The 14,907-nt window shown below is 52.5% G+C and overlaps 1 protein-coding gene across 14 annotated transcripts in view; it reads right to left on the reverse strand.

The window, feature by feature from the left end:
• Positions 1-14,907, reverse strand: part of LOC122364688 (solute carrier family 12 member 4-like) — a 109,302-nt gene that overhangs the window by 48,789 nt on the left and 45,606 nt on the right. For all 14 annotated transcript variants that reach the window (XR_006253621.1, XM_043335307.1, XM_043335304.1 and 11 more), the window contains 2 exons: positions 13,944-14,032; positions 5,761-5,881 (listed from right to left, as the gene is read on the reverse strand). Coding sequence is in view for 13 of the 14 variants with exons in the window: in XM_043335307.1 (XP_043191242.1) it covers positions 5,761-5,881; positions 13,944-14,032 (210 nt within the window). In the remaining variant the exon portion in view is untranslated. The remainder of the gene's footprint in view (positions 1-5,760; positions 5,882-13,943; positions 14,033-14,907) is intronic.

Genomic DNA, 14,907 nt, shown 5'->3' on the forward strand with positions numbered 1-14,907 from the left:
AGCACCGTCATCAAAAGTAATATCACTAATCAAGAAAGGCGCATCTTCTTTAACCCGCGCGGGGCTGGGGGGGTAAATTTTACCCCCCCTCGCGAATTTTTGCGATATCTCAAAAACGGCGGCGCGCAGCGCCGCCAAACTTTCAGTACCTTTTCTTACATCAATTTGACACGTTCCCTGAAAATTTGAGCGAAATCCGTCGGAAAATTTTTGAGAAATTGACGTTTTAGTGACGTCATGTTCGTCATTTTCGCCTCAAAAACGGCAAAAGTTCAAACGCCGCTAACATCTTCATTTTTAAAGGAATCAAGACGTAACAAAAAAGGTTATACGTAATTTTACTTTGTCTATGAAATGGCTATCTCGGTTTTTTGAAAATTTTGGATTTTGGCCTAATTTTTTCAAAAAACTGACTTTTTTGGGAAAATCATTATAAAATCCAAAATTTTGAGTCTATCGAAAAAACCGGAATATATGTCAGAGCAGTGGTCTATGTGCACCTACATACCAAATTTTAGAAGAATCGGTTCAAAAATGTGGGAGTTATTCAAAATTTTATGACGTCACGACACACAAATTTTTTGAAAAATGACTTTTTTGGAAGTTCTAGACCTCGTACGGAAACAAAAATAGCACCATTCGATTCGCCGTGAAAAACTGCATCAGATAGACACCTTTTTAGGCCTTAACAACCAACTTCAAAATTTGACCTCACTTGACCTGACCTTGACCTGACCTCGACCTGAAATTCATCCAGAGGTGGTCCATATCACTTATTGAGTGTGCCTATTGAATTCTATGAGTAAAATGACCCATAAAACATGTGTCGCACATGCCCTTTTCTATATTTTGTTTTTTGGTGACCTGACCTGACCTGACCTGACCTTGACCTTGACCTCTGAATGATATTGTATGCAACGAATATTGTCTTGGTAGCCTAAGAACACGTTTTAGGCGATCAGTCTCAGTCCATGACTCCATTCTTCGGCAACTACGGTGCAAGGCCGATACTGTAGAAACTTGCAATTTGTACCCTTGACCTGACCTTGACCTTGACCTCAAACTTTAAATTAAGTACATGTTTTTAGTAGTTCGTGATGAGAGCTTTCGATTGGCGTTTGAATTTTCCAAATCGGACCGTTAGTTCGGGAGATAACAGGGGGGGGTAAAATTTACCCCCCCCCCAGCCCCGCGCGTTCGGCTGGAGACCCCAGCCCCGCGCGGGTTAAGAGAAATACAAATCGACGTCTGAGACGTATCTGAAAATACAATATAAGAAATCTAGCTCGACAAATGTAAGTTCGGTGCCTAGAGTACGTCAAAATAACACAAACTCGTATGTCCCAATGACATCACAGTTTGAGCGCACATTTAGCGCATACACATTTACATTAAATCCCAAGGAGACCAAAGCCCGTCAATAAAGCCTACTTTGCACATGGCATGCCTTCACATGGCTGCCCATTCCGCAAATATAAATTTATGTAGGTACCATGCAAGTTATTTGGGAGGCAATTTATAACGGAATATTGTTAAGTCATGTCAAAGACGGACCATCATTTCCAGACTACCTGCACAATCAATGCAGATGCTTAGGTCGTGTAGTGGACTGAGTTTAAGACTGATTGATCGGCAATTTTCGGTACTGGAGCGGCCATAGATGTGGATGCCCATCCAACGGCAAAGCATTGATTACACATATGCTTGTAGATCAATGCTTTACAACTTGCGCTATGAGCGCATGGAGATGAGTTTTATGAGTAGTTGTAAGCTACGATATTTCACAGAGCATATGGCGCTTACACGAATGTCTACCCTTCCACTTCATGGGGGTCGGTTACTTGACTTCTCACTCTTCTGAACGGTGGCTTCGAAGGCATCATTTTGAGGACTTTCACTGCTACCACGTACCCAGCTTTTGTGCGCCACCTCTGTCTCGATGCGACAACTGATTCAATAATTATATGGCTGTTTTTTTTTCCATCACTCTTTATTACACATTTTCTTTACAACACAACTACCACATTTTCCAACGCACATACATGATGCTCACTACATTAGCATGTTTGGTTACAGCACAGTACCATATTAATATCTCGTACTCTAATTTCCCTTTCATTCTTGTCATGGTCGTACATAAATTCAGCTTGTGTCAGAATTTTCATTTTTTGTAACAAGTTCACAAACCTTGGCTTTTCTTTTCTAACCTTACAACTATATATGTACCATTTTCCTATCAAAATGAGTCGCTGGATCGCTGTTGCGGTTTCCCTAGGGCATTCGTACAAAGCTGGATCAAATCCCAATATGATTTCCTGAGGGTTCAATTCCAGCGTAATCTTCAATCGGTCACGTATCATATCTTTCACCGATTGCCACATCGCACCCACTTCTTCGCAAGCTACCATTAGGTGTTGTATCGTCTCTCTTTCCCTACCACAAAAGGTGCATAAGTCGCTGACGTCCATGAATTTCGATGCAAAGGTATTTGTTGTCAAAATTCGGTGAACAATTCTGTCCTGGAACCATATCAAAGTTGTATTCTTTGAACACCTTTTGTATCGATAATATATATGCCCCCAAAATATGTTAGAACTCAAAATAGAGTTCCATTTAATTTGACTAGGTAATGGTGAATCTGTTTTCTTATATCTCACATTCAGTAAGGCATCATAATATTGTCTGCAATCGCCGTTCAATATTTGCAGTAGAGCCGGGTGGATGAACGGTCCTATTGGCTTTTTGCCTCCGAATTCACTTGGTATGGAAATTCTTTGTACCAAGCATCGCAATGTCTCAAAAGTCAAAGCGTTCAAACACCCAGGATAAGTTCTCCTAAATTCTTCAAAGGACATAAGTTCTCCTTGAGAACTGTAAATATCATTTATTGACCTACATCCAGCGTCGAAAAGTTTACGTTTCCAAAAGGGCTTTCGTCCTATCACTATTTTGGAAGATAAAAAGATGGGAATCTGCCAAACATCGCTTGCTTCAACTACGAGCTCGTGCTTGAATTCATCATATGCAGAAAATACATCACTCCAAAAAGGATTCATATTCGAGCCAAACTTGTTCATATAACGGTCACCGCTACTTAGTAGCCTATCCAATTCCACTTGCGGTCCCACAATATTTTTTACGGTCAAAAAGCGTCGCACCCAAGCAAGTTTCATAGCTTTACCATACGTTCCCACGCAGGGTATGCCATAATGCGTTATCAAATGGGACCGACGTATTTTGTCTGGCTTGTTGTCCCACAAAAATCGGAAAAACTGCTTCTGCAGTGCATCAGTCATCGCAGTTGGAGGATTAGGCAGTACTGTCAAGACGTACGTCAGCTTGGACAAAGCAAGTGACTTTAAAACCGTCCGCTTCCCGTATAAAGTTAATCGCCGTCGGAGCCAGCCCTTGAGCATGTTTGTTATTGACTCGACTTTTCTTTTAAAGTTGACTGCTACCATTTCATGCATGTCCTTGGTGAAAATGATTCCCAAGTAACGAAAACTGTCCTGCACACATGAGAACTCTGACTGTGTGATAAAGGATGGCGGCTCACCCGGACCTGAATATAAAAGCTCCGACTTCTGTGGATTTAGGGACAGCCCTGAAACCGCTCCAAATTCAGCAATTGTTTTCAAGCAAGCCCTGAAACTACTCTGGCTCCCATCAAGTATGAATGTGCTGTCATCAGCATATTGTTCCAGTTTAATCTCTTGATGATTAAAGATATATCCTTTTATGAGACGATTATTTCGCACCAATATACCCAAAATCTCTGCACAGAGAATGAATAACAAGGGCGAGCAGCAGTCCCCTTGTCTGCAGCCGCTCTCAATTTCAAAGAAGCCGGTAGATATCTGATTCTGTGATATGCACGATGAAGCATCCCGGAGCATTGTGGCAATCCACCGCTGCATATCCGCCCCAAAATTAAAGAACTGCAAAGTCTCCATGATAAATTCGTGGCTCAGAGAATCAAAAGCCTTTCGATAATCAGCAAATAAAAAGAGAACGTTTTTGTTGTTTTCCTTTCTCTTTGTTTCCCACAGAATATCATATACAGATCTGATACAATCTCCAATATATCTATTTTTCATGAAACCCTTCTGAGCCATGTTAATTAATCTTCCCATGACTTTTTTTAATCTGCCAGCAATAACTGTCGACAATATCTTCTGAGACGTGTTCAGTAATGAAATTGGCCTCCAACTGTCCATACATGTCTTTGGTTTGCCTGGTTTAGGAATGAGAGTTAATAGTCCTTGCCTTTGAGTGACCGATAAATGGCCGTTTTCAAACGCATAATTAAAGGATCTCACAACCAGGTACCCAATTTCCGGCCAAAAGGTCTTAAAGAAATTCGCAGTAAACCCATCAGGGCCAGGGGATTTATCATTATGTAAACTTTTCACCGCCTGCGATGCTTCCGAGATGGATATTTTTCCCTCAATGCTATTCTTCTCTTCGTGACTCAATCGAATCGCATTATTTCCCAACAAATGTTCTATATCTTGTAATTTTTTCGACCTCTCTTTACGTTTGTAAATTTCCGAGAAGTGTCTGACTAGAGCCGTCATTATCTCCTCCTGATCTGAAATCAAAGTCCCACCTACCTCTAAACAAGATATATATTTTTGCGTGTACTGCCGCTTTTCTAGGCTGCAGAAGTAACGAGATGGAGTTTCCCCATACTCGATCCATCGCGCCTTTGCTCTTAGCAGAACGCCTTTCATCCTGCTCTTACGAAGTTCTTGTAACTCAGCAGAGGCATTATAAAGCTCGTTCAAACTAACATTGTCCCCCTCGTTCTGTACTCTATGTTCCAGTGTTACAATTTCACTAATTAATTTATTTTCTCTTTCCGTTGATAACCGTTTCTTTCTTGCACTATACTGAATACTCAATCCTCTTAAATGGCACAACAAAGTTTCAAAAAATAATTGATCATTCACAATAAGGACTGCGTCTTCGTCGCTATCCATTGTGACGGGGTTATATATTGGCAGCAAATACTGACGCCTGAATTCTCTTATACTTTTGCGAATCATTTCCACAAAATCGTTGTCATCCAATAGAGAATTGTTGAACTTCCAAAAACCTCCTCTCTGCCTAGCTGCGCGGGACAAAAGTGTTAGTGAGACCAAATTATGATCAGTTCTGTATCCAACTTCGATATCCGCGGTTCCCACCATGCTCATCAGTTCCGGGGAAACCAGGAAAAAGTCTAACCTAGCTAGTCTCAGCGGTGTTGGCTTACGCCATGTGTACCTCCTCGTCGTAGGGTGCAGCTGGCGCCATACGTCACACATTTGTTCAGATTCAATGAAATCTAGTACCACTTTCCTAGCAGTTGGATTTCCCACTCGCCTGTAATGTTTAGTGTCGTTTGCCGGATCTAATGCCATGTTCCAATCGCCAACAAAGACGGAGGGATCCTCTGGCAAACATTCGATTTTTGTGAAAAGTTCCCTATAAAAATTGGGATTATCTTCATTAGGACCATACAGCGCTATCAAGTTAATTTTTCCAAAATTTTCACAGTCAGCACTTATTATCACGTAATTTCCCCCCGGGTCTACTAGAGTACTGCAAATATTTACCCCAGCATTGCGATTTATTAATATTATGATGCCTATTATTATATGGCTGTTACTGTAACTACTCTAGCAGCTGTGCGGTCAGCGACAGACCATTTGACACGCCCCCCCCCCCGCCTCTCCCGGCCCGAGGGGAGGGCCGCCGACACCCCGTCTCACTCACCGAGCTTGTTCTGCGGCCGCACCGGCTTCTGGTCGTGGTCGGTGGCCGACGGGATGATGGCATTGTAGTTGGCCAGCGTGTGCACCATGTTGACCACGCGCGGCCGTTCCTCCAGCTCCTCCTGTAGGTCACACGGGGTCAGAGGTCAGTGACGAGGGTCAGAGGTCAGGGTCATGTTGACCACGCGCGGCCACTCCTCCAGCTCCTCCTGTAGGTCACACGGGGTCAGCGGTCAGTCAGGGGGGTCAGAGGTCAGTGGGGGTCAGAGGTCAGTGGGGGTCAGAGGTCAGGGTCATGTTGACCACGCGCGGCCGTTCCTCCAGCTCCTCCTGTAGGTCACACGGGGTCAGCGGGTCAGTCAGGGGGTCAGAGGTCAGGGCCATGTTAAACACCCGCGGTCGCTCCTCCTGTAGGTCACATGGGGTCATAGGTCAGCGACGGAGGTCAGAAGGTCAGTAATGGGAGGTCAGCGGGTCAGTGAGGGTCAGTGGGGGTCAGTGGGTCAGGGAGGGGTCAGAGGTCAGCGGGTCAGTGAGGGTCAGTGGGGGTCAGAGGGTCAGTGACTGGGGTCAGAGGGTCAGTGAGGCCAGTTGGGGTCAAAGGGGTTAGCGCGTTAGATCAGCAGAGGTCGGAATAGACACCTCAGCGGCAGGTCAGTTGCATTTTATGGTAAAATACATTCCAACACCAAATATGCTCTTTCACCAAGGAACAGTAATGGCCAAATCGCTCGGATCGGTTATAGCGACCGAAAAGTACGTAGTCAATGCGCTTAAAAAGGTGAAGTCCCCACGAGGCACCCTAAAGCCTAGAGATGGCCTGGGAAGTACGCACTTGCCTTAGAGGAGGGTGGAGTGCAGATATCATTATGCTAAAGGCTCTGTGGAAGTTTCATCTATCAGTCTGGAGAGAAGATCCGACATTTGACGCGGTTGAAAGGACGCCTCACTGTGCGGCCCAAACTGACCTCATCTAATATTTCCCAAAGAATAACACTGCGGCGGCACCCGAACAGCCCATCACCGGGTGATACCACCGTCTTATCTTACCACTAAACCGCGAAACTAACTGACAGAGGGTGTGAAATACCCAACGAGTCCTGTCGGAAGATCGTCTCTAACCTCTGCTAATATGAGGTAGTTCATTACTGCTGTTATAGCGCAGGTGTTCCATCCTGTTACAGCGTCATCATGCGCGCCACACCGCGCCGCAGAACTGCAAGGGAGGTGTATAGCCATGGTCGCGGCCCATGGTGGGCATTTGGAGCTGTATAAAAATAATCTCACTGCCTGTAATATACAGTTGCCACTTAGTCATCAGTGCTGATATGCCACTCTTAGATCCAGAGATAGTGGGGTTCGCATTACATCAGAACTTACGGGTTCTTTACCCCGTATGCGATTTTTAAAACGAATGTTAAAGTAACCGAAGGTTTGTTGTCAATAGTTAAAACACTATTCTTTAGAATCGTGTTTTTTTCTATTGAAAAACAAATCTGAGTTCTATTGAAAACCAAATTCCTGAAAATTTGGCAAAATAGGCTGAAATTATGTTTTAATTTCGTGGTTAAAATAAATTAAAAGGAACGTGTCACAAGTTCAGAAACGCTGGCATAAGCCTTTGGCTTTTACCACACGAGCAAAATTGCGAGCAACTGACGAACACGTCAAACGATCTGACCTCTCGCCGTGCACGTGCCGCGCGCCCCTGCCGGTATGAAGAGCACTTCAGTAGGGACTCGCCACCATTGTGATAAGCAATGATGACACGGCCATGTGATCAACCATCCACTGCGCACAAACCACCCTGCAGCTACGAGTTACGGACAAACTGGTCCGTTCATTCCGGTCCGTTGGTAAGTGGCGTCATAGGGATCGCAGGTAGCGCCTGCCCGCCAGTTGTCCGGTCCAATTAGCCCCGCGTCACGCAACAATCAACCGAGCGTGGCCACCCCTCCGGCTTCTGACGACGGCTTTTGCACACGACTCGGCTGCACCACCGAGGAGGCACCCCCTACCCCCCCCCCCCCCCCAACGGAACGCAATCAGCCCCCGCAGGCGGGTCCCACGACTAAGGTGAAGGCAGTGCGCCGCTGAGTGAGCCGTGGTCAACCGGCCCGTGCCCTCTCCCAGGCCAGAGCGAATATAGCCGCCTCCGACCGAAAGTGACCGCCAGGGGAGGTGTGTTTCCGCCTTCCGGTTCCGTGCGTTCGATCAACCGGGTCGGTGGGCGATCATCGGGGGCGGATGGCCGCCTTGCCTCCCGGCCGGACCGGTCTGGAGGACACTCCTCCGTGACGAGGACACTCCTCCGTGACGAGGACGCTCCTCCGTGACGAGGACGCCGCTCGGTGACGAGGACGCCGCTCGATGACGAGGACACTCCTCCGTGACGAGGACGCTCCTCCGTGACGAGGACGCCGCTCGGTGACGAGGACGCCGCTCGATGACGAGGACACTCCTCCGTGACGAGGACGCTCCTCCGTGACGAGGACGCCGCTCGGTGACAGCTGACGGCGGAGAACGGCCGAGAGCGGCGGCGGCGGCGGCGGCGCGATTATTGATCGCACCGCTCAGACACGGAGGCGACACGGATTCGGCCGGCCGCCAATCACACACGCCGCGTAACCACCGACAGACACCGCTGACAGGCACGGCGGCGGCGCCGTCGGAACTCAGGCTCAATCCTACACCGTACACACTGACAGACACACACGGCAGCGGCGCCCATGGCACTTAATCACTCACAGCCAGCCACACGCCATAGTGAGCGGTTCCGTCAATGGCAACGACATGCTTAGTAACATCCCGGTGGAAGCCGGCGCCCGTGGACGTTCGTCAGGGGCGGACCTACACGACCTCCCGGTACACGACCTCCCGGTAACAACCGGCCCCGCGCATGGGATGTGAGCCCCCTGCAGAAACCAGCGACTCCCCAGTGGAAAGCGGCCCCTGTGGGACGTGACCTCCCAGTGGAAACCGCCGCCCCCGGTCCCGTATTGATCGTCCAGCACGCGACAAAAGGCCTCTCCCGGCGGCGAGCTACAAATCCTCCAGGGCTCCGCCGAAACCGGGCCGGCGTCCGACAAAAGCCGCCTCTGGCCACGGCCAGCAAAAACCCACCGAGACGCGCCATCCACTCTATACAACACGGAAAATGGGATGAAATGTTATATAGCCCCATCTCATCAGTCATTTAAGTGTCACACGTTTTTGGAAACATCTAAGAGAGCCTCAAAATGGCTCATGTAACCGAATTTAATCCACATCAAAAGAGATCTAACATGCCATAATAAGCAATGTCAAAACCTTTTCTAAAGTAAACGACCAATCGTTTAAAAGAGGCTTCAAACAGGCAGAGTCTCTTTTAAAGCTAACGTTACTTGCAAGCTTAGCTGCTAGCCAGCCTGGCAAACGCTGTAAAAAAGCTGTGTCGAAAATGAATAGGCAAAACATCGAATGTATTAAAGTGAGAGAAAAGAAAAAGTTACTGGCTTAGGGTGTTAGTTTCTTTTGTTTCCTTTACTTGAGAGTTTTATCGTATCTGGATATCGGCTGCAGCTGTTCGGCAGGCCGACAGCCCGTTCCCTCCCCAGTCCGCGCCAGTGGTTCTGCTTTGTTCGAGACGGCCGCCGCCGGCTCCGACTGATGAATAGCCAGTAAATAAGGGCTGCCGACCTGCGCCTGCCGACGCGGCACGGTTGACCGGCGCGGTGACAGCGTCCCGACAGAATACCGATCAGCCTCGGACACAGGCCGGCGGCTCAGAGCGGCCGGACGCCGCCCCCGGCCGCGCCGACACCGCCAACACACGGCCGGATCAGGGACAATCAAAGGTCACACCGCCGTGCCCAGCGCCGTGAGTCGGCCGAACCGGCCGGGAGTATTGACGGCACGGCCGGCCGACCGGCACCCCGTGCCCCGGATGCAGTGCGGGCGGCGCCCGGCGTCACTGACCGCTGCTCCCTGATGGGACAGATTAGAGTGCAATTCAGACGGCGGGCGGCCGCACAGGCAATCGGCCAAAGCCGGGCCGCTATTCCCGGCCAATTCGCTGTGATTTGACCGGGCTCAGTGGGTCTCAGGCCGGGCAGACCCGGCTCTGAGCGATTGGCGCCGGCGGGCCGTGACTAGACCGAAGCAACGCCAAACCGCAAACTATCGCATATCCAGTGACCAGAGAGCATTGTGGTGGTCATAACTATACCAAACTCCACTTTCAAGGGATTGGCTCCTAAAATTAATCTACTTATGCTCCCGGTATGTGTTCAGCGCTGCTCAGCTGTAGCTCGTCCCCATCCAGAGGACCTCGGTCGGTCGGAACACGGAGGTCTCGTCCACCGGGCAGCAGCATCGCGCGGCGGTCAAACTGGAGACCGCGGCACTGGTCACTAGTCAGTGGTCAGTGGTCAGTGATCAGACAACATCACCCACAGGCGAGCGATGAACCCATGATGTAAGCACAGGGTTGGCCGGCTGCGACCGCGCTAAATAGTGCCCACAGGAACTCCCAACTAAGTTACAGTTTCTAATTAGCCACTCATAAAACAAGTTCATGATAAAATTCGCAAAATCCACCCAAAGCCTGCCATCTCTGGCGAGGAATAAATCACATGAGTTGCTGAGCACGAGTAATTGCATAAAAGGCTACCAGCACCCAGCGCATGGAGCTTTGGATGGCGCCAAATGCCGAACGAGTAACCAGTAGGTGCACTTCGTTAGAAAATGTTGTCATTTGTTCATGCTACAATAGTCTCACTTTGTTGTGCTACTATGGGCTAAAGCAAACTTTCCTTCAGGATTCTAGGGGGTTAGGAGTGAAATTATCACTGGACGTTGGTGCCACAAAAATCTTTGAACTTTCGAAGCAGAATGTCTTGAGAAACTTCTTATCATTTCGATGAAAATGTCTCATTTGGTATGATGTCTTCAACATTGCGGTACAGAGCCCACCAGTGACAAAGTCGTCACTGGTCTGTTCGGCGGCCTGGTTTCGCTCGTATGGGCCATCCGGTCGTCTGGAATGTCAGGGTCCCGTGCCGGCTGCGGTCGGCGGGCCACGGGCCGGCGAGATCGACCACTATTGAGCGCAAACACGCAACAGGTCGCCCGTAGACCGGTGGCGACCTGAGATCGACCTGCGACTGCAGCCGTCCGAGCGCGTCTGTACGGCGACAAACGGCACGTGCCGGCCGTGTGGCACCGGTGACTGACAGCAATGGGAAGACTGCTGATCTTAGTAGGTTCATAGAGACGGGTAGTACGGGGTGATAACGGTCGCGGTCGACCGTTCGATCTCACTAACTTACGGGAAAATATTTCTGTCTGTCACTACACAGCTGAGGAAAATCCGCCACAATGACTATATTCATGCAGAAGTACCCTGTCGCTATAGAGTATAGACCCACTCATAGCGAGTATGCCCACTCATAGCGAGCATGTGACACGGATCCTGCATTCAATCACAGCCTTCTCAAATGATGATATTTCAATTCAATCTAGCCACTGCGCGCTTGGATATCGGCGACACCCATCAGCTTCTGGCCGCCAGCACAGATTTCATACCAGGCATGTTGGTACACTTAATACATTCAAACTTCAGCAGTTTATCCGAAGTAGGTTCGTTAGTTCACTGCTGCAAGTTTCGAGGTGGTGCCGCCCACGCGTCCATCACAGGGCCGGGCCGGATGATTGCACCACTGAGCCCGGGTGAGCCGGTATTAGGCCGACCGCCGCCGGACGGTCGTCAACTAAGCACGTATCTGCTGGGATTGCACCCGCGCTGGATAGAACCCGCAGTCGGAGCGGTGCTCATCACAAATTCACGCGGCGCCGACCTGCAGCCGGACTGGACTATCGGTGACCTTTCGTGCTTCCAGGATCAACCAAAGACCAGGACACACGGGACAATTAAAGTTGACCTCTAGCCCTCTAGCGAGCACTGAGCAGTGTATGACTACCATAGGTCAGATCGACCCCTCGCCCAATGAGAGGACTGACCCATCGCCTGGTGAGTCGACTGACCCGCTCCCCCCGCGCGCGGCGGCTGACCTCTCCGACCCCCCCCCCCCCCCCCCGCCGGGGCCAGGGGCCGCTCGGACTGGTGTCGGCGCGAGTCCGCCCTGGTGCCGGGGTCTGTCGTCGTCCGCCGTCCTCCGGTGCGGACCAGCCGGCAGTGACGGCACTGCAGGCTGGACGGTCCTCGCAGACTCCAGGCGGCAGCCGGCCCGCCACTCTCTCACTTCCTATCCTCTGCCGTCGCCGATAGCGAGAATACCATCACGGCGGCGCCAATTAGTTATCCGGCCTGCCGATACGGGTCGGAAGCGCAGCTGGTTATTAGGGCGCTCAGCGCAGCCCGCCCGTGACGGATGGACAGCGCAGGCACGCGCGCAGCTCCCGGCACGTGGACCGCGTACCCGTCCCATTGGCCCACTGGTGTCCGGACCTGGTGACCTCGTTACTGGCCCGCCCGCCCGCTCTCTCCTGCAGGGGGTGCCAGTGGCCACTGTTTGGCTCCGCGCGGCGCGGCGCCGTCGGCCGCCACTCTCCGCCGGCAGTGTTTTTACAGGTCTGTAATCCCGGGAGCGGTGCCAACCGGGCCTGTCCGACCCTCCGCGCCTGCCGGCGGGGCGGGGCGGGGCGGGCGCCCTTGGCTTAATTAGGCCTTGACCAAGAGCGCCGCGCCACGTGGCCGGGCCGACGAGCCCACGCGGTAGTCGTGACGTAACGTCGGTGCAAACAGAGCGTTATGGGGGTGCCCGGGGTAACACCACCGGCGGGGCGGGGCGCGGGGCGACGGGTTATCGACTCACCGCCCGGCCCGGCGACTGGCACCGTCTAATGTGGGCCTGGCACCGTCTAATGTCGGCCTAATGCAGTCACCGCTGACTGCATGGTGGGGTTGACCAAAGCTGGCTCATCGAATAATATGCCAACACAGTGGTGATTCAATGACAGCCCAACGATGACCCACATGTGACCCCATTTCGACCCAGCTGTAATCCAGCGGTGACGCAATGATTTCCCAGGTGACCCAAGGGTGACTCAAAGATGACTCTGCGGTGACCCGGTCTCTGCTCTGGCCCGCGTCCGACGAGGCTCGGCTCCGGAACCGTTCGGTGGGCCCGGCGCGGCGGCCGGCGGACGCGGTAAAAGCGGCCCAGAATAGCCGGCCGGCCATCCACGGGGCGGCCGGATCGACCCAGCCGGCGGCGCGGCGGCCGTGGAGGCGGCGGAGGAGGCGCCGGCCGGCACATCCGCGGCCCGACCGGACAGAGGCGGCCGGACAGAGCTGGGGCGCCGCGCAGAGCCGGAGCGGAGCCAGGGATAGTCCGGAGCTGGGACGGCACAGAGAGACGGCACCGTCCATCTCAGCAGGGCTGGAGGCGGAGCGGGTATCGGATAACCCGGCAGGAGACGAGATAACGGTTCCCACAGCAGGCGGCAGCTCTACTTTCCAGCTAACCACCAGGCTCTGAAGTGTCTGTAAGCGACAGTACTCAAGTGGCTCCATTTCTTCCGCAATATCATTGAAATGAGAAGCGGTTGAAGAGTGGCAGGTTATGCCTTTTTCCTCAAGCCTCCATCTCGGGAGGGGAGGTGGCAGTAGCGTGAGCCGGTGTGAACCCGGTCGGCGCAGGTGGCGGTTACGGCCGCTCCACCGGCTCCGACTGACCATCCAGCTGGACCCAGTGAGCGGCACCGGTCAGCTGACACGCAACAGCCGGGCGGGGGCAGGTCACGGGTGTTAGGCGGGTGGGACTGGGGGCAGGTCACGGGTGTCGAGCGGGTGGGACTGGGGGCAGGTCACGGGTGTCGGGCGAGTGGGACTGGGGGCGGTCACGGGTGTCCGTCGGGCGGGGGCGGGGCGGGGGAGGGTAGCGGGTGTCCGCCGGGCGGGGGCGGAGGCGGGGGCGGTCACGGGTGTCCACCGGGCGGGGGCGGAGGCGGGGGCGGGTCACGGGTGTCGGACGAGCGGTATCTGCCGGCACCCGCGGCCATCACATCGGCACCGACACGCGAGACAATCGCGGGCGCTCTGCGGGGGCACTACGCGCTGCTGCGCTGCAGAGTCGGCAGAGAACACCAGCGTCCAGCAGGGACAGACAGTGGGGAACAAACAGCAAAGGCCGCCATAGAAGAAAACCGGCGCCCACAGAACACGCATCACTGCGTACTCACGCTGTAGAGGTAGAGATTCTTGTCGTAGCCGGAGAGACCCTCATGGTCGTCCACGGCGAATGGCTGGTTATCTGGCAAATCGACGCTGCCTGGAACACAGAGCAGCACACCGTCAGCACAGGCTCGTGGGGGTCCAGTGCAGCGGTCAGGTGTAGGGACAGCACTGGGCACCAGCTGGTCCCCGCCTGGTGATACCGCTCTGCAGACAGCCCGAGTGATAAACCCCCTCCCGCCTCCCCTACACAGCACTGACGCGGCGGTGTTATCTGTACCCCGGGACCGAGTCCTGCTGTCGGTACCGCGCCCGTGCCGTCCGCCCTGACCGGGGCACGGCCGCGTTCGGCGGCCGCTCTGACGGAGGTAATCGGATAACACCGAGCAGCAGCACCCGCAGCGGCCATCTGTTCCAACAACCACCCCTCCCCAGTCCCCAGCTCTCTCACACACACACACAGAAAACGGAGCACCTTTTTCACCTGGCCACTAATGGGATTGCGCTTAAAGATGCCGGAAAGTGAGGAAAATAGCAGAACGCCGAGAAAAACAACAGAGGATAATGCCCCGCTGAGCTTATAAGATCAAAGTAAGTCGACACAAGGCGAGGAAGAAGTTAAATGACATAGAGATGAAAAATGAGAGGCAATAAATGATAAATCTGAACATCGACCAAAGGCAATCCACGCATAAGAAGCGTTTAAAATTTAGTATCGAGCAGGTCAGGGGGAAGCACTCAGTATGTGCTGGAACTGAAGGGCGACTGAAGCCCGGGCCAGCACCGGACCATTTCAGGACCGCATACCGCTGCCGTTACGGGTCGCCGGCCGCCAGCAGAGACATATGTGCCTCCCGGCCGGCTATAGCGCCGCTGACTCGCCACGCCACCGGACACCGCCAGTTATAGCCGCAGATAACTCTCGTCCACCGAGCCGCGTCAGCAACTACCCAGCCCATTCAGACAATGAGC

The sequence above is a fragment of the Amphibalanus amphitrite genome, unplaced genomic scaffold (genome assembly GCF_019059575.1).
Source record: "Amphibalanus amphitrite isolate SeventyFive unplaced genomic scaffold, NRLGWU_Aamphi_draft 000691F_arrow, whole genome shotgun sequence".
Taxonomy (NCBI): Eukaryota; Metazoa; Arthropoda; class Thecostraca; order Balanomorpha; family Balanidae; genus Amphibalanus; species Amphibalanus amphitrite.